A 26,612-nucleotide genomic window follows, 5' to 3' on the forward strand; every position below is an offset into this window, starting at 1 on the left:
AATCTTTCCCAGAAACAATCCTAGATTAAGACTTCCCAGAAATTCTTGTAGGTAAAATGTCAAGACCATATCACTGACAAAATTAAACGTAAATTGTTTGATGTTAAAATCAATGTAAAATTATTATTATTCCACTGCCTACAGCATTTTTGTATTGAAACATGTTTCTTGGTGTGTTTCCGTTCAGTTATAATTCCGACTTCGGGAATTCAAGCCAGACCCTGAAAAAACCGTGGCCCAGAGAATTCTGACCACGACCTAATTAACAGCCAACTCCAGTTGACACACACAAATTGCAACGTGCTGGCAGGATAAAAAAAAATAATTTCGAACTCGATGTACGTGGCTCGTGGAAATGAGAATTGCATAATTCAGTCTATAGTGTAGATGTTGTGGTACCTGATATGTGGAGATGGGGCTAGCAGCCAGGTACGGTGCCATCTGAGTGTGGGACACCATGCGGTTAGCTGCCATGCTGTACGGTGTAGAATAAAACCTATGACACACAACAAAGTGTAACAACTACAATCAGGGTTATGAATATACCAGGAGTAAAGCTGTTGTTTAGCATTTTCAAGTGTTCATTTTACCTGTTTTTGTTGAGTTGGGATTTGTCATCAATTTAACTTCACTTTCAGAAATAAGAATTGACAATGTCATGATAAAAGTTTTGTTTACAATGTTTTGGTATATTTTACATCATATTCAACACTATATTCAACACCAGTAGTAAAAATAAGGATTAAGAAATTTAAATAATTGAAAAGACTGCTAAATTAGAGGTAGGCACAGCATTTCAAATATGTTAACATTCGGTAATTAAAATATGAACACATACACTTTAGTTGAACCACAAGGGCATAATGTAATAAAATGTGCACAATTGGTGCAATTAAGCTTACCCATTATGTAAAGCAGCTGCAGGATCATACGTTAAGGTCATCCCAGTCTGTGGGTTTTAAAAAAAAACAGAAAGGGTATCAATGCAATTTTATTTAAAAAAAAAATCTCAGATAAAACAACACAAGTTAATTATTAGACAAATGGCAACAATATAAGATAGTAATGTGTTCCTTGCTTGCTTTAATGACGCGAATGCATTTTACGTTCCCATTTCACTCTCAACGTTAGCTTATTTGATGCGTTGCAGTCGGCGCGTGTGGGCATGAGAAGTGAAAGCCAGGGTGACTTACGATGCGGCCCTCAGCCTCGCGCTGCCATGCCCGTCCATTCTGCAGGTATTTGTTATGGCTTAGCCTCTTCTTTTGACCCCCGTCTGCAAACTTGCACAGCAGAGGTTCACTGGGCACTGTAAAGAGGGAACAGAATACATACACTGAATGTGCATGAATCTAAATGCTTTCTGCAGTTGTTTTTGCCTGTATCCTACAATGGTTAAGTAGTCGTCACCGTCACTGTTAATCTCACAGTAAAGCATCTTACAGCGCGTGACCCTGGTTCACCATCACTGTTAATCTCACAGTAAAGCTCTTACAGCGCGTGACCCTGGTTCACTATCACTGTTAATATCACAGTAAAGCTCTTACAGCGCGTGACCCTGGTTCACTATCACTGTTAATCTCACAGTAAAGCTCTTACAGCACGTGACCCTGGTTCACCATCACTGTTAATCTCACAGTAAAGCTCTTACAGCGCGTGACCCTGGTTCACTATCACTGTTAATCTCACAGTAAAGCTCTTACAGCACGTGACCCTGGTTCACTATCACTGTTAATCTCACAGTAAAGCTCTTACAGCGCATGACCCTGGTTCACTATCACTGTTAATCTCACAGTAAAGCTCTTACAGCACGTGACCCTGGTTCACTATCACTGTTAATCTCACAGTAAAGCTCTTACAGCACGTGACCCTGGTTCACTATCACTGTTAATCTCACAGTAAAGCTCTTACAGCACGTGACCTTGGTTCACCATCACTGTTAATCTCACAGTAAAGCTCTTACAGCGCGTGACCCTGGTTCATTATCACTGTTAATCTCACAGTAAAGCTGTTACAGCGCGTGACCCTGGTTCACTATCACTGTTAATCTCACAGTAAAGCTCTTACAGCACGTGACCCTGGTTCACTATCACTGTTAATCTCACAGTAAAGCTCTTACAGCGCGTGACCCTGGTTCACCATCACTGTTAATCTCACAGTAAAGCTCTTACAGCGCGTGACCCTGGTTCACCATCACTGTTAATCTCACAGTAAAGCTCTTACAGCACGTGACCCTGGTTCACTATCACGTAACCACTTCACCAGGATCTTTGATTGCACCTTGGCTGAACTCCTCAACCGTAACCCCAATTTCATCCAGCCTCCAGCATGCCTATGTATCTGACAAAAAGTTGCGATGTACAATGGTGCAGGGATGAGGTGGAGTTGCTCCCTGCCTTAAATAACCTTGCTTAATTTTAACACTGAAAAACATTGCCCGATCACCCGAGGAGTGGGCTATGACAATATAATGTTCTTAAATACCAGTGGGAGTACAACCCTGAGATTTATATATCTGTCATACGTTTCTATGTGCTGATATATTATGTAAATGTAATCCTATGCTGGGATACTGCATAAATGTAGGTATTTTAATATCGTAGTAAAGCCCACAAACATTATGTAAATGCACAGTAAGAACACGCTGAAGAGAGAAAATTAATGTATATACTGAATGGGATTTTTTTTATTGCTGCACTCAGAGCACTGTTCACCTCAAAATCATTATTTCTCATGCTGCCGAATGCCATAATAAATCAAAAAACAATTCAATATTGATGCCAAGTAGTTTAATTAAGTATACAAGCATCGTTAATAACAGTAGTGACAAATATATTAACAGCCTAATAACAAACTTTTCAGCATTACTATTCTAAAATGTTCCAGTTAAAAGGCGGAATTATTATAGTATCCATGCACTATAAATTATTGAAGCACATATTTGCTAACATTATTTGATAATGACCATAGATGACACACAAACAATACGACTGTTCATAGACCAGCACAATATTCACTGTAGTGGCCGCATAGTCAAATTGTATGTGAATATTCAGATAGATGCACATTGTGTGTTTTCATATTTTTATTTCTACACTTTATCGCCAATTTACATTAATAAAATTACCACAATCAAAAAAGGTGGGTAAAGCAAGAGGTGGGTAAAGCATAAAAGGTAATGCGAGAGGTGGAGCGTAATAGTTTGGTTGGAGATTAAGCAAATGCATCCTCATTTATTCCAGGTCAAACCACAAGGGTCAGGATGTGGTTACCTCAATTTCCTGGCAACTGGAATATCCAGAGCCCCAAGGGGAGAGAATTGCAATCATTAGTGCATTTCCAAACACTAACTCTGCATTCCCTATACATATGTGCTTGATATAATCTAAACAAAGATACACACTGGCAAAATATTCAATAAACCATATACAATATGACCAGGAAATGTCACTGAAAACATGCATGAAGTTACAATAATAATGATTTACAGCCCATTGTCAATACACTGCTGGATGGGTGCTGTGTCAGCACTGGAGGTTGTTTGAGCATATTTCCCCATGCAGGTCACTGCTGGTTGATGAAGGAGGAGGGTTTGCTAGAAATTATTCAGATATCACTTGCCACCCATGTCAGCCGTGGCCAGGAATCCAACTTAGGTGCCCATGTGAATCACTGCACCACCACTCTAATGAAATGTTTATATACGCAGTAGCCTTACTATGAGTGTATATTTATGTAATACTTAAATTTGTAATGCCATTCAGTGAAGTCTTTCTAAGTAATATTACAGAAGGATTATTCACATGGGAAACTAGGCACTATTCTAGTATATGCTCGCTAACCAGTGGAGCACAAGTATTGACCGAGATCTACATTGCCTCAAGGTAGAGATCTATGCATGTGTTAATGCTTTTATCTGCTATGCCTTATCCTGTTCTGTAAATAGTAACAGAGAGGAGCACATAATTGATCCAATCAAATTAATTCTGCAAGGAGAGATTTTAATGGAAAATAGGCCAGTAACATGCATGCAAGTATGTCTGGTAACCAAATAAGTAAAACATAAAAAAATAAAGGGATACAGTATTTCATTAAACAGGCCTATCACTGTCAATGTGCCATTCAGCACAGCAGAAGGCAACTAAATATTCTAACAAATATATGAAACAATTACTTTTTTTTTACATTTTAGGTTGCAAAAAATAGTGACTGTATTGTATATGTCGCAAATATGCAGAACACTGGGGGCATTTTTCTCTTACCCGTACTAAACCACATTTCTCTCTCTGATTCCGGCATCACTGATCAAACTATCTAAAACGGAAATACATCAATTTTGTATGTACATATGTTGAACTTCTTTCGCAACATACGTAGCCAACCGTGCTAATCGGAGGTATGGTGGAAGGACAACAAACTAAGCACCAAAAGCAGTTCCAAAGAAATGAGTTTTCAATCTCGATTTAAAAGTGCACAGCACTCTCGCCAGGCAACATCGACCAGTTCCAGTCAATAAAGCTGCCGCTGACCTTATGCAGCCGTTTCTGCAGTGACACTGCCATGTTATGGATGCCAATTGCTTGCTTTTGCATGGCTTGGCGACCACTCTCATAGGGGTGGTATGGGCTGTCATGGCATCGTTTTACAGACCTACTGGCGGCTTCTCCACCCAACATTGGAGCCAGACGAGTGCGGGTTTTAAGCATGTCCTGTTCCTTGGTGCGCAAGTACACGTAGAAGGGGAAACAATAAAATAATATTATTTTATTGTTTCCCTTCTACGTGGTGACTTTACCTAAAGAACCAAGAATATGAATCCCTGGGGTCACGAAAGCTTTAAATCAAAAGTACATACCTGCTAATGTTTCACTATTAAGTGCTTTCTTGTATTCAGGTGATTGTTCTGTGAAACCATTATTAAGTGGCAGAAAGCAGAACCCACCTGGTACCCCAGGAGGGGAGGTGAGAAACTTTCCATTAAACCGCTGAATGACAGCCTCACACTTTTCAGTAGACTCCATTCTGCAGAGATATATGCCGGACATAGAACGTCACACATTGTGTTAACGAGTTGTCATCCAAACATTCTGATGTTAAGTACGCAGATACGCATGTGAAAGTGGTCAAGTTGTTAACCGTGAGCTTGAATCTCAAACTAAATTCCAAACACCAACATCACAGTATTCCATATCTAGTATTTTTTAAACAATTGCGTTGACTTCATCATTAGCTATATACTCCCAATTGTCCACAGAAACACCAGAAGTGGCAAAAATATCAAGAACAAGGAGATATTGATAACATTGATAGGGAAGCACTCCTATGCCATTGGCCATATATTGCAACGGCATTTCTGGTGAATAGGCCTTGAATGCCACGTCAGTTTCCACACAGCCCGGCATCCCCATGATTCAATGATGTTGCCGATTCCACAATCCGACTGGTAATCATATTAGATTCTGATCATAGAATTGTGATTCCAAGCCAGGAGTAATGAGACTTTCCCAGTTCTACAGGCCAAGCAACGTAACTTATTTGTCACGATTTCCACATTATTACTCTATCCACACCGCAACATGGCACTGACGCTTTGCTCTATCTTTATTCCCACTGAATAAAGCTGTTTAACACGTAGGCTTTCCTGACAAACCTTATACTAATAGGTTGTCGGGCGGTGGTGGGTATAATGACACATTCACATTTACGCGATCTAACACGAAAACAAAAACCTCCATCATGGATGAATAAAGCTGGTTACGGTTTTATTTTCCCTTCCAAAACAGAGACGAAGCCTCCACACGGCTCACCTGGCAAAGCCAACTCCCCGGCTGGTGCCCACGATGTCCCGGAGGATACGAGTGGAGATGACGTGGCCAAACTGCTTGAGCATCCCTTCCAGCTCCTGTTCATCGATGGTCACTGGCAGATTGGAGATGTACAGGTTTGTTGGATCCTGTTCCTGTTGCTGCAAAGAATGTGGAAGAAAAGGATAAGGGGTGGGGTGGAAACAACGCGACAATCTCAGAATCTTTATTTAGAGTGGAAGAATCTGATGAGCTATGAAACTCCTCGTCACAGATGAGACACTACACTTGACCTCTGTGACATTATGACACCGCGTCGATGTTGGCAGTTGTGCTACATTGCTCTCCAAGCTGTTTTCAGATTGCACCGCGTGTTGTTCAGCACCATGCCGAACAACACACAGTACAACCCAAAATGGCATCACAGAGCTAACCCCTGTATATAATTCTCAATCTTCAATAATAGTATTTATTCATGTCTAAGAACTTTAATAATTGTATAAAATGGTTATATTATTAGCTCTTTCGGTAAAGTCATGTTGAAGGGAAACAATAAAATAATAAAATATATATAAATATATTATATAAAACAATATCTTTTATTATTTTATTGTTTCCCTTCAACGTGACTTTACCAAAAGAGCTAAGAATATGAATTACTGCAGTCACGAAAGCTTTAAATAAAAAAATGGTTATACTTAACAATGTGCAAATAGTACCACAACATGTATAGTCATTCTAGCAATCCGTTGTACTTCTCCATGCTGGTCAGTGTTGGTTGGCAAAGGTGGGGAGCAAAGACATGGGAGCATAGTACAGTACAACGGTGGCTTGAGTTGCATGGTCCTCTGCTGCCCAAATGGAAGCCCAGCAGCAGAACACAGCATGATGTTGTTCACGGTGCTTGCCCATTCAAGTGCGACGCAAGCTCAAACAATGCCTAGCTCTGAAAATCTGACACAACTGGGTGCATTCCAGGTGATATGCTCATAGCCAGTACCATAGCCATTTATAATGACACGTGTGAACATTTCCTTCAGCGTCTTGGCGTCAAAAATGTAAGCGATCCTCAGCAATGAGATCACTAAAAAAACGTCTCATTAATGCCTCGTCATTTCCATGCGCAATTGTTTTTGTATATTCTCATTGCTTTGGTCTCTGTTGTTCGAGATTCGTGTTTCTTTCATTTGTATTTAGTTTTCTGTTCTGCTGCTATGTTTGACCTTGTAAAATTTACGTTATTTTATTATTATCTGACGCAACATTAATAATTGCCGTAATCTACCATTGTTATGCTTGACGTAGTTTGACTCAGGCCTCCCTCGAAAAAGTCTCAAATGGATTCTCACATGGTTATAAATTGCATTGTTACTGTAGATGGCATTCATAGTATAAAATATTGGTCGAGTGTTCCATGTGCTGAGAACTTCTGTTGCTTTTATTGTGTTGTGAAAGGTTACTTTAAAGGTTTATACACATTTTAAGAGTACGTGTATATTCAAGTCCACAATGCATTTTACAAAAATAAATTGATCACACAATTGACAGCGCATTTGTCAGGTCAAATACGCGAATAGAATAAATTCCACCTTTCAAAGAGAATTAAACAAAAAAATTCACCCACACTTCATGCATTTCTGAATTTACGAAAGCATTTTTCACCAGTCAGATATACAAACACAGGCACAACTTCAACCGAGAGGATGGTTTCAAATTAAGGAACCACTGGAAAGACGTTTTAAATCATACCAATCGTCAACTAATTTCTAACAGCAATTTCAAGTAGTGGTATACCAAGCATATTCCTGCCGAAGTTTCTATGTCCCTTTTTCCTACTCCCCCCCTTTACAGCACATTCTTGGCGATCTTTAATTTTTCTATTTTTCCGTTTCTATTGCGCACACACACACACAGTAACCCACCCCCCGCACCCTCTACACACCAAAAGCATGCTAATCCCCCAGTTACATGCTAATTTCTGACTTTAACACCCTGCTGTTTCAACACTTTAACACAGCTATTTCAATGCTAAATTCTCCTGTTTGAAATGTAAACTCCTTTGTCAAGGCGCTCTGCTCCTCCCACCGAGCTTAAAAGACGCTGCGAATTTTAGCAGCGTTCATTGAAGTGCTGTCGTCCCGACAGTTCTGTTCCTTCACCTGAAGAAGGCCACTTGTGTTGTGGCCGAAACGTCGTGTTTTAATTGTTTATTTTATTTTAATTTGTTTTTTTTACCTACGTGACTTTACCGAATAAAACCAAAGAGTATTATTAAATTCTGTTGTATAGTGATTAAAAATAACCATAAATGTTCACCACAACTAAAACAATGTAAAATGTCCGCTTTTTCTCCCACTGATCTGTCTGCAATTTGGAATCGTACTAGCCACAGTGGTTGGAGTGGTGGTAGAGTGGTTGGTGCACTGCGCTATGAATCCGGCAACCCGAATTAAATTCATGCACTGACCAGCGTGGTGAAATATGGTCAAATTAAATTATCCCCCCTGACCGGAATGGCACAGAAAAGTCCCTTAACCCATTTGTCGATTGATAATGGCTGGATTTATTAAAATATTATTTTCTATTGGCATCTAATTGCACTGAACCTTCATTTGGAGTTATGCTAATCAAGAAAAAAACATATGCTATGAAGAAGGGTTATTACCCAAAAAACATCCCTATTATGTGCGTATCCTTTTAAGGCAGCGTCATTGATTAATGTGTTGACGTTTTAGGATATCCATAGCAGAGCTAGGCACACACAGTAGGGAGAATTTTGCTCAACAACATATCACTCCGATGGCAAATGACAGCTCTGGAAATTGTTGTCTAGCCATCTTGGTTTCATGGAACAGTGTGCCCCTTGTAAATGGTAAATTCTGAGAAAGGTCAGAATAATAGCTTCTTAAGATTTGTGGTATATAAAACCCATGTCCCTGTGGACCTTCATGGCATATTTACATCTAGGCCTTAAATTCTCTACCAAATGTCCCTCCCATCCTCACGCCTAATTTGAAATGGGTCCAAAAATGTTCTTAGAACACGCAGTAAATTTTATTCAATAGTAAATGTTACATATTCATTCTGTGGGAAATAATGTAATATTTTAATATACTGCAGGTTTGTATGTTTGTCTTCTGCGTGGACACATTATGCATACAGTACATAATGTGTATGCTATAAATACGTGTGATTCTATAATTGTAGAGCATAACCTGTACGTTATGGGGCATAAATTGTTACTCATTAAGTAACCCACTTGCTCGATAGTAATACGAGATCAACAGTGGTAGAAGTCGTTATGGTGTGCGTGATTTTTCTCAAAGTGTCCTCTAGCATAGGAGCATGATCTGTCGGGGCACACCAGATTTAAATAGGATGAAGGAAACAAATATCAAAGAAGCAGTAGGCAATGACAGTTGAAGTCTAACACGCGAGTCGCAACCTCCCTTCAAAGAGATGAGAGGCCAGAGGAGTGACACTCAATATATAATTTTGTCATCATGCCGAAAGGTACCTTTTGGTTCTAAGGATAACAGATGATTATTTGGCATCTTTATTTTTTTTAAACATGTTACAGACAACACTTTGCCAGCAATAAAACAGCATCAATCGTGCTTATCACAAACAACAAGCAGCTGGGGATATTAATTTGTAAGGAAAAATATAACAAAATTTACTGTATACTAATGGCTAACGGGAGTACTGTGCCTATTTGTAACAGGGTGTGGTTTCCATGATAAGTATTTACTATATTTACTTTCAGTATCAGTTTTATATTTCATTGGCATGACATTTAAGCAAATAGCAGAGTATTTCTTCAAGTATTTAGAATTCCCTTGGGTACTTCTAACATTTAGTTTTAGTAGAAGAGAGCTGTGTTCAACTGTAAAGAAACAGGTACTGCACTCTCCTTTGATGCAAGGATCATAAATGTATAGTTTCCATGATTGCCTAAGTTTGATGATTAACTACATTAGTGTTTCATCAGTTTAGAGAGATTTTGTTGATTTTTTCAACAATAAAAATGTCAAATTACACAATGACACGTCGAAGCTCTTTGAACGTATATTTAATCTTGTAATCCTCTCCACACCTTTCCGAAATTGTTAGCGTCATATTTTTCGACACAGCATTTCAATTGCATTACAATTGATGTTTCCCCATTGCCGTCTGCATTAAATGAGAAGAAACACCAGTGCCGGTTTGTGTCACAGTGGTCATTTCCTTCTTTCACTGCATGGCAGGTATTGGTCAGTGTGTTAAATTGCCTCTCTGCTCTTGACCGCTGGACAGCGTGATAAAAAGGGGTGGGTGAAGGGACAGAAGATAAAGTGGACAGAGGCTGCCCATATTTAGAGGCAAAGATATCTGACTTGTATGAAACAAAGATGGTCCTCTGCCAGAGCTCAGACACAGATAATTATCCCTCCGTTATGATGCAGCTGTTAAGAACATTCAAAACATGATGAAGCTCAAGATCTGGTAGTTTTAAAGGCACCATCCAAACATCTTACTTTTTCGCAAAGATTCCTTTACACGAAATTGGGAAATGTGGATGACAGCTGACACAAGCAAACATTTCACTAATCATTCAATATAATATTCTTGGTTCTTTCGGTAAAGTCACGTAGAAGGGAAACAATAAAAAAATATAAAACAATAAAATTATCACGACGTTTCGACTGCAACACAAGCAGTCATCATCAGGTGTGAAAACCACAGCAAGAAAATTTGAAAAAAGTGGCGTTTTTTATTATTTTTACTATTTTTATTGTTTCCCTTCTACGTGACTTTACCTAAAGAACCAAGAATATGAATCCCTGCAGTCACGAAAGCTTTAAATCAAAATTCAATATCATATTACACACATGTGCACAATACTGCAATGGTCCACGTAAATGCATTCAAAATTCGTCAGTCTGCTGCATTTTTTCAACACGTGCACAGAGGCCTGCAGAGGAGATAGCTCGGAAGCACGTGCAGAGTATTTGACATGTTACCTTGCACCTACAATGTATTTATTCACTGGAACCTATACTGGCTTCAGGGCTGGATTGTCCACTGTGGGGTCCATGCTCAGCCTGCTCCCAACCGCAGCCATCAGGAGAAGGAAGCGCTGGCTGTGGACGCAAACACATTGCCCTGGTCCATCCTTGCAAAGAGCACTTCAGCTCAATGGGCCTCACCAGCTGAAATAAAGTCTGTGTGAGTCTGGCCTCAAACGCAGGCAGACTGTATAGCAGAAGCCTTGATAACAACTCTCTGAATACGCTGCATAAGAGCTCCATGGGATAGATATTTTCCTAGGTGGATTTTACCGAAAGAACCAAAGAATATTATCAACCATTCTTCATTGTGTGCATGTGTGGAATGTAATGCTGCTGTATGCTAAGCAATGTGTTATAGGTTGTGTCTGGTAAGTATATGATGCTGTTAATACAGTGGGACATTTTTTTAAATTAACTTCTTTCTTGAACACTTTTCCTTATTTTGCATGACATCACAGCACTATGCAAATTGTGCCCAGTACTAAAATAGTTACATTTGTTACCAGCATTGGTGCTTTTATCACATGAAAAAAAATATTTAAAGCAGCATTTGAAACATAAATAATTAACGTAGGCAGTCAAACTACTTTGCACAAAAAATAAAAATGTCTACCTTTGCCCAGCGAGTCTCGAAGTAATCTCAACCTGAAATCAGTGGGATGAAGATATTACAACTATGCAATTCAGTAGTCTAGATCACTGTGCTATGCATGAAACTCTCTTAAAATACACATGTTACAGCCTGGCATATAACAAACTATATGGGCTTGCTTGTCTGCATTGATTCCAGTTATAGCATGGGCCTAACCAGATCATTGTGATCCCTTCTAAAAAAAGCTCTGATGTACATGCTATGATTTTTTTGCAATCAAAGCGTTGACGAAAATAGTTTTATGAGAAGAGAATGCACCCCAATTACCTCGAACAGTTTATTACAAACTAACTTGTGAGCCCTATGAAACGTATTAATACGTTTATCTGAATAATGACACTCACATGTTAAAGCCATGCTTTAGTTTAAACGTTTCTCAAAGATGAATACAGTACTGCAAAAACTCAAAAGTAGAATGTTATAAATGCACTTCCACAAACCACTTTTCCCAACCAAGATCGTCATCTTTACACCACAACAGTGACGATGACCTTCTCAATAAAGCATTTAAGCCGTTCACTCTTTTCAAAGATAATCTGAGCGTGAATGCAGCAGTTAAAGATTTAAAAAGTGCAGTAAAAGGAGCCTGGGACGGAGGTAAGAACAATGCCAAAGGTATAGGTGTGGCGAGGCGGACCGGGGAACCGAGACCTGGGGAGGGGAGGTCCGGTCACTGACCGCCTGGGCACACTTGAGAGGCTTCTAATCACATTTCCCTGCATTCCTTGGGAGCCTCAATAGTGCTCTGTTCCTATATGCTACGGGGCTTTGTCCCTTGCAAGGCAAATGTTTGCACAGCCCCTCGTCTAATCCACATGCATTTGAAAGCCCAGTGTGTTGGTTTCCTCTCCCTCACAAAGCTTTGTGTTTCTGCCATTGAAAATAGGGTTTCTAACGACTACCACCCCCCGTACCCCAAGCTGTAATTTGTTTATACAAACTGTTTAGGAGTTCGGAGCACAATTGACTGGTTAGCATGAATAGGTAAAGCAGTGAAAATAGATTTAGGACATGAATTAAACTGGACATAATGACAAATGACCGCTCGGCTGCAGCCAGGCAGAGGAGGCTTCAAATGGACAGCAGTCGCGCTAAGGTGTGGCCCACTGCATTTCATTTTACTGCATGAATAAAGGACACAGTGCAACACTCTCCTATTTTGGCGTGCTTTGTTCGTTACGATAACAATAACATGGTATTATATAGTTATCCGGACACAATGGCATCTTAAGGAAATACGACTATAATATTGGCATTCATTTTACCATTATAATCATCATCATCATCAATCATGGTTAATACACTGCTGGATGAAAGCCTCCCCAAGCCATTGCTATCTCTCCTGATCCCACAATGCAACAAAGCACTCATTTAAAGTATATCATGATGAAATATTTTCAACGATAATGTTTTACGGAACAATGTTGGCTAGGCACTGTAATTAGCAGAGGGTTTAGGTCACCCACATGCAATTGTAAATAAAAGGCAAATACCTAGCCAATTTATTTTTGTACTGGATAAACAGGTTGATATTCCACACATGCGCGAGACACAATGTAATGGCCCAAAGGAAACTATGTTGGAAATGTATCACCCACCAGATAGGCTGACCGTAATGAGAGTCAAATCAGATTTGACCAAATGTGTACAAATCATTTGATGGCTCAAGGGAGAAATGCGTTTGACTTTTGGAGAAAAATATTGCAGATCTAATGGCATATACATAATATTTGGGTGATTATAAAGAGCACTGCCATGTGAGTAATCATTTCTACATGAGAGCACATCTGGATGTCTTTGTGATGCAAGGGTTTCTTGCAGCAGGCAGCAAGTTATGGTACATTTCTCGGGCATCGAAAGTGGTCATTACAGCACTGTTACAGCTACACATTTAAGTGTTATACATTGGAAAGTGAAGCATCGAAGTACATTGTGGATAGTTTCCAATCAGCAGACGGTAAGACGGTATTCTGAGCTAGGCTGTGTTAATATCCGTCATTAAAGATACCATTTATGTTGGTTCATACAATATTAGGTGCATATGCAGATAAAAAAAACAAATGAATAGCTCCCAGCTGAATCTGGCACTAAAATATATTTAAATAACAGTGTTGGAGCAGGAAGTTGCATGCAAGTAAATGGAAGCAATGCCGAATTCCAACTTCACATTTGGGTCTGATTGAAGGACATTGCTATGGGCTTGATTATTTATGAACTAGACCCAATTATGGGTTGGGAAATCATGAATGTTGCAGAACAGGACACTGCAAAAAATTCGTTGCAAAGGACTTTCTTGAAAAACAACAAAATCAGAGCAAGGCTTGGCTGCATGAGACTGACAACAGGTGTGGACATGTGTAAAAATAAAGACAGCACAATGTAGGTATTTATTTTTGTACCTACGTGACTTTACCGAATAGAACCAAAGAGTATGGATCCTTGCAGTCACGAAAGCTTCAAATCTAGAACAGCACAATGTATTTAGGTATAAATGTCTAAGGACACTGTCATGAGCAAACATTTATTAGTTTAAGGAACATAGAATAAACGAAATCACTGAAATATCCACATTGGTATTCCAAGCAGTGGTGGTGATCACATTTTATCGTTGAAAACCCATTCAGGTTTGGGTGGGGTTTACATTCTTGCAGGGCTATGCAAGAGAAATAACACCACAGTACAACTGACTTTGGAATGTGATTATTGCACGCACACACGTACACATGCACACACGAACATAATCCACAACTGTCACCTAAGTAATCTCCACCAACCACAGAATGACAACAAACTACAGGGGCATGTTATTCAGAAGTATTATGGAAAAAAACTGGTTTTTAATGTGCAAACATTCTTCTGCACACGAATGTGATGGATTCTGTATGACGATCCATTGGTTATATCTTTCAAAACATCCATCAACCACTTGTGAAAACAAGTCTCTGATTTTGTTTGGAAACAAGGGGGAATACATATCCAACTTTAAGGCTAACCAAAACTCTGCCAGCTTCGCTCATACCAAGAAGCATGCAACTGAAACAAGTAATCACAGGCAAGTCACAAACTGCATAAATACCTTAGGATAAGATTTGATAATGCACTGGCGGGCTTTGTACATTCGTAATAGAAAAGTGTTTCTTGATCTGTGCGCAAGTTGCTGTCAATGCAGTTTTATTAATTGAGGTAGGGGGAAGCTGGGCAAGATTTCATTACTACAATTTTTTTTAAAAATGTAAATACTTTTGTGGCTTCTTTTGATTCTGTATGACAGAAGTGATGTTCCATTCATCCCTCAGCTGTATTTAGTTACACCTCAGTACACTAGCAAATGCCAAGAAAGTGATCTCACTCTTTGCTCATGTATTGATATGGAAGATATTTTATTCTGATAATACATTAATGGTGACCTAAAACTGTGGTGTTTGAAAAATATGGCAGTGTGCAACATATTTATCACGTTCACGTGTTCTTTTACACAGTCCATGTTGCTGCTGCTCTTGACCACCTCCCAGCCTGCTCCAACCCTACAGCAAGCAACCTGCTCTTCCCAAGAAGTGTCCTATTCAAGTACAGTTACTGACTGAGCACAACCAAGGCCTCGTCAATTAAAAATATTTCACCTGGGGAGGGATTAAATGTATCCCCCTCCCCAGGGATGACAACTGAACGTGCAGTCCCAGGCGTGAAAAGAGAAAAGTCCGTTTAATCCCACACATCCCTACCCATCAAATCACTCCGTGATCTGGATAAACGGTCGGCGATTTGTGAAAATAAAAATAAATGTCACCTAATAAACTTAAATAGCAGTGCAGTGGCTTGTTAAAAATTAAAGAAGACAGAATCGAATTTCTGATGCATTGATATTTTGCAAGTAGAGTAAATTGTGGTGATTTATGAAGGACCTAATCATTCCTGACTTGCCGTCTGCTCAGTGAGATCAATGCATGGAGAGCTGGAAGGAGCGTAATGTAGGTGCCTGGTTAATTACACTTCTCCACGACTGTGACTGGGAGACACTGAACCAATGCAACTTTAACCAAGGCTGTACATACTGTATAACACATTTTCCATTGAGGTGTCGTCAGTCAACTGAAATTATGCAAGCAAACTTGGTAAGATGTTGCACGCAATATAATGGACGTGACCATTTAAAATCTCTCTTCAAGAGCCAAAACCAAAATACATTTGGCGATTGGTTACATTTCCAAGGAAGTTTGCTGAACATTTAGATTCTGATAGAGGCAATTAGTTTGGCATATATGGTTAAACGTATATCGTATTTATTTACTTTAATGTAATTACAGAAGTAGAAAGTTCATACAGTTTTAACTTGATGCTTTTTCCATTTTAAGGATGCTGGAGCGATGAAATCAGCTCATATATATAGCTGTTGGGTGGATTTTGACATCTCAGGAGAACTCCAAAGGATGGCGGCACTTTGAGAACACCTTCAGCCAGCAGTGAACTGATCATGGCTGATAATGACTGTAAATATTTTATCCCAATAGCTCAATTTCTGTCTCGTCCTGTGCTGAACGATCAGAAACGCAGGCGGACTCTAAAACTATCAGAGTATACCTGTGATTTTATGTCTCATCTTTAAATGTTACCACTTAATATTATCTGCATCACAAGTTAAACTGTAACAAAATAAAAACAAATGGTCGATGTTCGGTGCTTGTACCACTGCAGATGGAGATCGGCCCCTTTAATTTTAAGGTCTTTCCCCGATGTCTTACAAACATTTCATAGCATGTGTGCGAGAAGCAGTCAAATTTATTGAAAATGCGTAAAGGTGTACGTATTATCAGAGAAATAAAAACACTGGCGTTCCTCATTAACTCCCCCGAAAACAAATGTCACGCGACTTTTCGGGCAACGGTCCTTCCTAATATGCACATGTTATTATCATCATGCGTAAAGATGTGTGCATGCGCACAGCGCCATGCATCACAAATGCTGTACTGCGGTCGCACGCATGCATTTGGCTCTCTTGTCAAAGTTTAATACTTTGGACTGAATACTCTATGGTCCCTTTCATAATGTAATTCAGCAACGCTTCAGTGAAATTGCTATGATCGTTTAGATTTCAATGTCTCCGTTCAAGTTTACGATACGGATTTTTCACTGACACACCATCTTTCGCAATTAATAACCGATAATAAAAAAACACGCGTAGTCACAAGGGCGACACCACCTGATTCGCAGCAGAGAAAACCTCATTATCACAGAAGCGCATGAGTGCTTCACCCACTGACGTCCAAAATGATATTTCAACACTTTGCACAGAGTTCAAAACTCAATTACGCCTTAGCATCGTATTATACTTAGCTAAGTTAAAATAACACATGATACAAAAAAAAACACGCGTTATACAGTACAGCAATATATCTATACGTGGTAACTTTCATGGTGCGAGAAAATAAGGGGTATCATTTGTTCCCTTGAAAACAACGTCACATTGCGTCTATGTTTTATTTATTAACTTAATTTTTTATAAGTATTCTACGAAGTAAATCCTTATGATGTCATTATGAAATATATTTTTGTTTAAAGTATTTATATATACTGGATCTGCTGATATTGATTTAATGACCAAGCAATATTAACTTGCACACCACAAAAGGGTGTGGCATTAAGAAAATATTCCTAATGAATTAAGAAATATATGTGATGCACAATATCTAATGGTAAATAATGTCACACTCATGTGACATTACAATATATTTCAAACTTTCAAAATGCTAAATATTATCAATCATAAATGTCACGCACCACTAGCACCACCATATATAGATGAAATTAAACATCTCACAAATAATATGCCTATCAAAATTCCTCATTTTACTGCCTCTGGCATGGTAAATCAAAGTGGGCCAGGCTTTTGACCGATTACCGCCATTGAAATCATATCTGATGCTTACGCGGCCCTGGTAAGTGTGTATGGATGCCTGCAATCTCTATGTTAAAAATCCAGTAAGTATTTAAATGCTCACCGCATCACTCACCTTGGCCATCTGCGCCTGGATCCCACTGGCCTTGAGGGCTGTCACAGCCTTCTGTGCTGCAGATGGGCCGTCAAAATCCACAAATCCATAGCCTGGAAAAGAGGAATGGCAGGACATGAAATCTCCTTTACATAAAGTCAAGTGACTTGGTGTTATTGATAATACTGAACTCTAGAAACTGGACCTAGACCTTGAAATAAAATACATCAGAAGTTAATAAAATGATATTGTGGTAAGCGTTCAGAAAATAATTCACCCATCCTGACGAGGTGAAACAGGTCAGGGCTGAGGGGGCATGTGACTGTTATGGCATTCACTTATTCTCGACCAGCAAAGGAGACGGCAGTGACTTAGCAGCCACTGTCGAGGTTCTGGGAGTGTGTAATAATAATAATAATATACACGTGCAATGTTCTTGGGTAACTGGCAGAGTAGCACTGGATTTGGCAAATACAACTGTACAGTATTCCCCATTGAGTATGGGGGTGAGAGCAAAACATGTTATTGTTGTGCTATTTCACTTAATAACACTATAAATCTTGAGTAAATACACATGTTATACTTTATGGTCATGCAAGTTAAAAATGAAGTCTAATTAAATGCTAGTTTTCCACAAGATACTATTAGAAAGTTGTTGGTTTGTAATAAGGCACACCAAAGTGGTATATTCTCAATTTCAGTTGCTATAAAGCTTTGTGTATCATACAAAGGTCAAACTATGTCATAAAACATTTCCACCTAAATACAATTTTAAGTGGACATTATGATGACTCGAATATAAATGTAGGCCATTAAATACTTGGGTCCTGAGTTTGTACCACTGTATGTACAATATAACAAGACTACACCATGCAATGCATCAGTAGACATGAGCAGGCTAAACCAAACGTTGACAAAACATTAAATCACGACCAAAGGTTGGTTAATGTTGCAAAACATTTTACGAATATCAACGTTAAACTCATGAAACTAAACTGATGTCACTTGCAGTAGAGTATTTCATGAGCACAACTGCCTATCAGTTTTGATTACAATTATGTGTCTTGACAAGTACAGATTGAATGGTATTGCTAAGCTTCACCTTAATTCCTATCACAAAAGTGAAAGTAAAACTTGAAACATTTTACGAACATATAATTTTCATAGTGATGGCTTTGAGGTACACCGTTTCATTTCAATGTAAACTATGACAGCAATTAAGTATCGACACAATATATACATTAAAATTAAGTGTCAATAAAACTGTGCACATAGAGACCGTTTCTAACGGTTACCAGCATTACTAGTCGATGAAAATAACTCGATACAATGTTATAACATGTATGCAACATAAATATTGATTTAAAGCGTTCGTGACTGCAGGGATTCATATTCTTGGTTCTTTCGGTAAAGTCACGTAGAAGGGAAACAATAAAATAATAAGAATATAAAACAATTGTTTTATATTCTTATTATTTTAAAACAATTGTTTTATATTCTTATTATTTTATTGTTTGATATTTTTATTATTTTATTGTTTCCCTTCCACGTGACTTTACCGAAAGAACCAATGACATAAATATTGTTTAGTGTCATTCAATTTGTTGACGCAATTATGCCCCTACTCTGTATTCTTTACATTTCAAAGCTGGCGACAGAAATGTGAAAGTACATTGAACAAAAATGTCTTTCAATTCACATACTGCACTCTTGGGCCTACACCAATCAATTGTGCCATTTCACAGGCAGCTCCAGTACCATCAGTCTGCCAAAGACTTAATTGTCGGATCAAAAATAAGTGACTAACAGTGTTCCACTTGCACCTACCACCCATTGCATGTTAGTTTTGAAGGCCATCAGTAGTACAACCACCACTTTTCAGCCAGTTTTGTGCAATCACAAGTGACTGGTCTTAAACCACGTTAGCCACGTAAATAAATGATTTTGAACCAAGGAAGCGTTTGTGCTTGGGCTCCCTAACCAGTGGTCTGAAGCCAGAGGTGAAGGTGTATCTATACAGCACATTAGATCCCAAAAAGGTATAGAGATACCATCTTGATATTTGTGTTTTGGTGGCAATTTATAATTATCAAATAAAATCCATGCAGTGTAATTTTAAATATGATCTGAAAATTCCAGGCATTCATACATAAAATACAGATATTAACATACCCGTGGATAATAGACCTGCCACATCACAAGCGGAGAGATAGCAGAGACAGCAGGAGAAGGAATGGAACAGGCAGGATGGGTGTACAGCAGTGAGGGTTGCTGGCACGTCGAGGGCTTTATTAATTTACATTAGTGAGGCCTGACTCAACCGAACAGGGATATCGATTCTTAATTGTTAAACGTCTTTAAAAATAATCATTGTTATCAAGGCCTGTGAGAAGAGGTAAAATGATTCAATATGTACAACAGATGATCTGCCAACTTTTTTGACACATGCTGGTAGGAACATGCACAAATAAAAGTACGACTGAAATTCTGTGTCAAAGATAGTGGTGTATCAGGGAGTGAGGGAAATAAAGGATATCCTCAGAAACAAAAGATTGTGACAGCTAAGATATGGCTTTTGTGAGAACCCTACTATCAGTGCATGTCATGGCAGAGCCAAGCCTTGCTCGCACGATCAATGTGCCATTGCACACAGCCACACCAGTAGCAGAAGCCTATTGTAGAACAGAGAGGAACGATCGTGATAATGGTGAAAGACACTTATAAGGGGTACCATGCACAGATAACCCATGTTTATGCTGATATATTGGGGAACCATACTGTCACAAGTACAATAAGGGGTATTCGCATAACCACGTAACAGATAGGTGGCTATTCATATGTGGTATTGAGTTTAGAGCAGTGTTTCTCAAACTTTTTTGGCCCGAGGAACACTCAGCCGATGCAAACATTTCCCTGGACCACCCAGCCCCCCACCAGTGGTGACAAAACGCATTAACTTATCTCTAAATGCCAGTTATACAAAATAATTACTATTACCAAAATATAAAAAAAAACCACAGATATAAGGTCTGTTTTTTTTTTAGGAGGCATGTAGATCTTAGGGTAGTTTAATCAGGGGTAGTTTACCTAAATTTGTTTTATTACATATCATTAATACAATATTAATTAATGTCCAAAACAAAAAGGTATAAACGTTAAGATTATTTCCAGATCGACCTGTGTTTGCATCACACTGGTTTAGAATTATTGAATAAGCAGAAACTAGAAGTAAGCACACATCTTGAGAGCAAGTCTATGCATGCTTAAACCTTTAGTAGTGTGCTTGTAACAGAAGTTGCCCTCTGCACACCCCCCACCCCCATCAGTGGAATGCAAGTGATAAATGTTCTTATAACAGCTGATTTGGTGATATTGCATTGGCAGTGGTGCACACATAACAAAACAAGATTGTATGTCCTATGGAAAAGGGCCACTGCTTGAAATGTTGGCTATGTTCTTACAAGCAGCTTCAACTGTATCCATTTTCAAAATGGTTGTAATGTATTTTTAAATGCATGCTATCCAAGTAAATGTCATCTGCAATGTAATATTAAATTTGTAATTGTGCCTTGATTTAAAGGGCACATTAAAATAATCAAGTAAATTGAAATGGTTTACTTTCATAGACGTGTGAAAACTCACCTTTGCACTGATTGGTTGTTTTATCCAGGATGGCCTTAGTGGATACAATTTTTCCATATCTGAGAACATAAATGTGGTTAATGCAATGTAGTATTGTATTAAAACACATTACAGTACTAATACACACAAGAGTCGAAACCCATTTGGACCGACATGGAAACTGGGTTATTGCTACCCTTGCCTGCAACAGAAAGTTCATGTAAAAGCTTTCCAGACACAAATGTCCTGTTTTCTCACAATAGTCATTCTTGCAAGGGCTGGCTTGTTCCACGTTTAAAAAGGATTGAAAAATTACAAACAAGACAAATTAAAACTGCATCTAACATTAATGGCAAATCTACCCGGTCCAAGTTATGGTTTGTCATTTAGGAGATATTCATGTTATATGGCATGCAAATCAAACGTAAATTAAATATGCATGCATAAAGCAAATGTCAATTTTAAAATGTAGAATCAGAAATGCAAATTTTGAATTCCAAGCTGAAAAAAGCCACAAAAGTATAATAAAATCTATTCGCCATTGTGTAATTTGTAATTTTACAATCCTTTTTAAACGTGGAACGTGGTGCGGTTTTTTGCTTTTATTTTTTATTCTTTTTATTTTATATCTACGTGACTTTACCAAAAGAACCAAGAATATTTTTTTGACTATTTTGAAAGGTTTAATTTTGCATTTCAAAAAGTGACACATCAACGTACATTTTTATCTTAATGACACACAGTGCTGCCTCCGCTAACTGTATGAACAGCTATTCTTGTATTGATGAAATATGCATTTATCATTCCGAGTCAAGTCATCACAGAGATTCCATAAATAGTTGTACGAATGAAGCCAAGAATGGATTGGACTGGACAAATCTGCTGAGCACTTTAAATGGTCACGATGACCCACGTAAAGCAAACCCATATCATAAAAAAATGCATCACGTGCTCTTATTACCAATACCAAATCCAAAGTAGTAAAATAGGTATGCTTTGTTTAAGTATTAAACTAAAAAAACATAGGACGCTTCATTATTTAATCTGCCCAGTCTTCTAGTTGAACATATATATTAACAGTTTCTTACAATGTTGAAGCCAGATAAAACATGTGGTAGATCAGGTAGAATAATAAAATATTAAACATTGTTTCAATGTGACATTAAAACTGCGCTCTTGAGTTTTTGTTCAAATGTGTCGATTGTCTAATGAATGTATTAATCATATCAACGATTACATTTCCTTTTTATTTAGATATTTGCATAGATTTTTGCATTTGAGAGATGAAAATGTGCTGATTCAGACATTTAACGGACTGTATATACAAACGCAAGAGCTTTATTTTCCAGGATTGGCATACGGTAATGTGCAATATAGTTTATGGGGGAGCTAGTCGACTGGCAGGTCACATGTGGCGGGGTAAAGTTTGGGAACTCCCACCTCTTCCACGACATCTGGCCAGCATGGAAGAGTAGGCCAAATACTCTCTAGCGAGGCTCCTCTACAGCTCTCTCTAGTGTAGGCCTTTCCGTCAGCAGGGGCATTAGCGGGCAATTTCAAGGCAACACCTTTACCTAATCGTTTTATTTCCGCGTTCATACGTCAAGAGGTAGAAATTAAAATATCCAGTAAATTGTTTTCGGATGGCCTTTTGTTGATACTGAAATGTGTAGAAGAGTATAGATGCACTTGGGCCAATCCCAACACCGTTTCAGCAAAAGCCGAGACTGCGGAATAGTTTTGCACGCGCATCATGTGCATCCACAAAAAGCCGCAACTTTCTGTGCCCCCAAACAAAATACCTGATTGTACCACCTTTTAGACCTTTGTCTGGCTTAGCGTCGGCCGTGTCGTGAGAGGCAATCCCGTCATTCAAGAGGCTCAAGGTACTATCAGGTTTCAGGGATGAACTAAGAAACACTTGGCATTCAGCTTGACCAGACTGAGGAAGGGCGCAAGGGACACGATGCAAATGAGGGACAGTTTGACCTCCAGTCTTACAGTAGGTGTGCAGATCACCAGCTGCTGCCCAAGAGAATGATTTGTCAACGTTGCCTGCTTTAAAAATACATTACTTGTGTGAATTTTATTGTTTTATATATATTTTATTATGTTATTGTTTCCCTTCAACGTGACTTTACCGAAAGAACCAAGAATATTAAAAAAAAACGTGTTTAGTTGCAGTGTGCGAATGTGTAGCTTTACTTGCTTGTGTGTCTGTGTAGATCTTGTTTACGGATAATTTGCAGACCTCCATGAACAAAACTTAAATTTAAACAAGCCTAGAATTCTGCAAGCTTTTACACAGCTCCAAATACCTTTTGATTAAAATGTCAAGTACAGTTTCACTGGAATGGGGTCCATTTATAACAATCTAAAGTATTCTAATAGTGAGCATAATGTGATTGCACAGTGTTTTGTATAACGTTGGCTTGGTGGGTCATTCACCGTAAATCCCATTTCCCTTCCACACGTGCACCCTTTCCCCCTCGCTCCTTCTGCTCGCTGGCGATTCACCCGTATGGTTAATCTAAATTGTCTTATGATTGTTGTTGTTGGCTTGCACCACATTGATTTTTGCACACAGCGTTTTAATAAGTTTTTTTTTGTGTGGAATATTTGCTGGTTTATTCGAGGATGTTTCTATTACGCGTTGTCGCTTTAAGATGTTCTGTGTTCAAATTTTGTTTGTTGCGGTTGCACCCGACTTAAGACCCGCATGGCTCACAGGGCTATACCTAATAAATGAAACTTGAACCCCGTGATAATGTGCCTCTCGGGACAGGCTGTGTGTTGGCGAGCAGATCAATTGATGTATCTCATCAAATGACATGGCATAGTGTTGGCGGGTCATCCCAAGAACTCGCTACACATTGATATATTCACAACATTCATTCACGTGACTTCTCTGAATTTTTCTTCTTTGGTTCTTTCGGTAAAGTCACGTAGAATGAGAATAAAATAATAAATTGATAAAATAAAATAGCATAACACAATAATATTCTCACGACGTTTCGGCCACAACACAAGCGGCCTTCATCAGGTGAAGGGACGAGACTGTCTGGTAGGACAGCGCTGGAGTGAAAGAGCCACGTTCAGATCACGACCTTTAAGCTGTGTGAGAGGAAACAAAGCGCCTTGACAAAGGAATTGCCATATAATTTAGCATTGAAATGGCTGAATGATTAGCTTGTGACTGGTCACAGAAATAGCTATGTTAAAAGTTAAAGCATACACATCCGCAGAGGCACCCCTTGATAAAGGAATTAGCATAGAATTTAGCATTGAAATAGCTAAGTTAAAGCATACACATCCGCAGAGGCACCCCTTGACAAAGGAATTAGCATAGAATTTAGCATTGAAATAGCTGAGTGATTAGCTTGTAACTGCTCACAGAAATAGCTACGTTAAAGTCAGAGCATACACATTCACCGAGGCACTTAGTACAAATCAAACAGGATAATTTAGTATTGAAATAACTAGGCGAATTTAGCATTGAAATAACTGAGTGATTAGCTAGTGACTGGTCACAGAAGTGACTATGTTGAAGTCAAGGCCTACACATCTGAGCTATTCACAGTACTATATAGTGAACCAATAAAAAACTAGGCCTTGACCTCAACATAGTCACTTCTGTGACCAGTCACTAGCTAATCACTCAGTTATTTCAATGCTAAATTCGCCTAGTTATTTCAATACTAAATTCTCCTGTTTGATTTGTACTAAGTGCCTCGGTGAATGTGCATGCTCTGACTTTAACGTAGCTATTTCTGTGAGCAGTTACAAGCTAATCACTCAGCTATTTCAATGCTAAATTCTATGCTAATTCCTTTGTCAAGGGGTGCCTCTGCGGATGTGTATGCTTTAACTTTTAACATAGCTATTTCTGTGACCAGTCACAAGCTAATCATTCAGCCATTTCAATGCTAAATTATATGCTAATTCCTTTGTCAAGGCACTTTGTTTCCTCTCACACAGCTTAAAGGTCGTGATCTGAACGTGGCTCTTTCACTCCAGCGCTGTCCTACCAGACAGTCTCGTCCCTTCACCTGATGAAGGCCGCTTGTGTTGTGGCCGAAACGTCGTGAGAATATTATTGTGTTATGTTATTTTATTTTATCAATTTATTATTTTATTCTCATTTTACGTGACTTTACCGAAAGAACCAAAGAAGATGAATCATTGCAGTCACGAAAGCTTTAAATCGAAATTTCTCTGAATTTGTAATGACAATTTGTTTCTGCAAGCTATTGGTTTTTAACTCAACTAAAACGTATGAAATTTTACTTTTATTTTATTACGTGCAGATTGTTTTAAATTGTCAATTTACAATTCAGCTCTTTAAAAAAAACTCCTCCATTCTTCACACGATTTCAGATATTTTATCAATATCAGTCAATATAGTGTAAATAGTACTACAAGCCTCATATTCGTACCATAAAAACATGCAAAGGCGATGCAAAACTAATTTATATATCTATTTAACCAGAGTCACTTTATTCCACGGCCAAATGAAAATGAGTCCCTTTGAAACAGTAATCACTGTGCACCCACCTTTACTGATTTTTGCGTGCGTGTGTCACCACTTATGAGTGTATGTTGGCTGCACACATGTTTTGTAACCCTAAACGTGCAGAGGGAACGCAACTTGTGCTGGCACAACGTATCCTTGAGTGTCGTGTGCATGCGCCCCGTTGTCTCGTGAGGATCAACCACACGCAGTCAATCACGACCCATACACATCTGCTCAGGGACAGTAATCCCCAACACAAGCAAGCAATTAAAGTCTCAACAAAATAGGGGGGGAAAAATTACTTTCGTAGCAACATGCCTTGCTTCTTAACAAGCAAGAATTAATGAGAAAAAAAAACATTTATTATTGCGTATTAACTTATCAGTTGTGGGAAAATGTTCTCGAGTCAAGAAATAACGCGCACAAATTGTGCAGTCTGCTTTGCACACAAAGTCATGAAATAATCACAAAGCAGTGAACCATGGGCCTTCAGATAGCACGCATATTACTGTAAACTAACATTCACCCTGGTAGGTATATTCATAGAATAACATATTTTTTTAAACGTGCAAGCATGTCCCAGCCAATTATGTTCTAGATTTCCTATATGAAAATCTATTCAATTGGCGAAAACTTAAGTGAGGTTATTAAATGTTGCAGTATTAATAGATAGAGCTAACACTTTTGTCAGTAGATGTATGGGCCAACGTCAATTTCACAACACTTGTACATAATAGCAGTGCACAGTATGTCCTCCTTTAACGCGGCGATGCATTCCTTCAAAGTGTCTTGTTAAGCGAAAACAATTTCCTCCATGAATAATGTCACGATAAGGTTTGGCAAGATACGATGGACACATACGACGGGACAAATAACTGCGGGGATGCCACCGTGTTACTGTGCCATTCCGCATACTGTATCAGACTGCTCAGCCGCACAGCTCAAGAGAGCAGTTAATGGTCAACCGCTCAGAAACCTCGTTAT

The 26,612-nt window shown here is 38.7% G+C and overlaps 1 protein-coding gene across 9 annotated transcripts in view; it reads right to left on the reverse strand.

The window, feature by feature from the left end:
• The window catches only part of LOC116938742 (RNA-binding motif, single-stranded-interacting protein 3-like), a 150,133-nt gene that overhangs the window by 6,089 nt on the left and 117,432 nt on the right, over nucleotides 1–26,612 (reverse strand). For 6 of the 9 annotated variants that reach the window (XM_076056321.1, XM_032946306.2, XM_032946307.2 and 3 more), the window contains 7 exons: nucleotides 21,137–21,195; nucleotides 17,504–17,607; nucleotides 5,808–5,965; nucleotides 4,943–5,022; nucleotides 1,194–1,309; nucleotides 903–949; nucleotides 400–496 (listed from right to left, as the gene is read on the reverse strand). In XM_076056321.1, coding sequence (XP_075912436.1) covers nucleotides 400–496; nucleotides 903–949; nucleotides 1,194–1,309; nucleotides 4,943–5,022; nucleotides 5,808–5,965; nucleotides 17,504–17,607; nucleotides 21,137–21,195 — 661 coding nt within the window. The remainder of the gene's footprint in view (nucleotides 1–399; nucleotides 497–902; nucleotides 950–1,193; nucleotides 1,310–4,942; nucleotides 5,023–5,807; nucleotides 5,966–17,503; nucleotides 17,608–21,136; nucleotides 21,196–26,612) is intronic. The other 3 variants (XM_032946300.2, XM_076056309.1, XM_032946296.2) reach the window with 1 other exon arrangement.

The sequence above is a fragment of the Petromyzon marinus genome, chromosome 4 (genome assembly GCF_048934315.1).
Source record: "Petromyzon marinus isolate PM22_M1 ecotype Great Lakes invasive population chromosome 4, UKy_Petmar_22M1.pri1.0, whole genome shotgun sequence".
Classification (NCBI taxonomy): domain Eukaryota; kingdom Metazoa; phylum Chordata; class Hyperoartia; order Petromyzontiformes; family Petromyzontidae; genus Petromyzon; species Petromyzon marinus.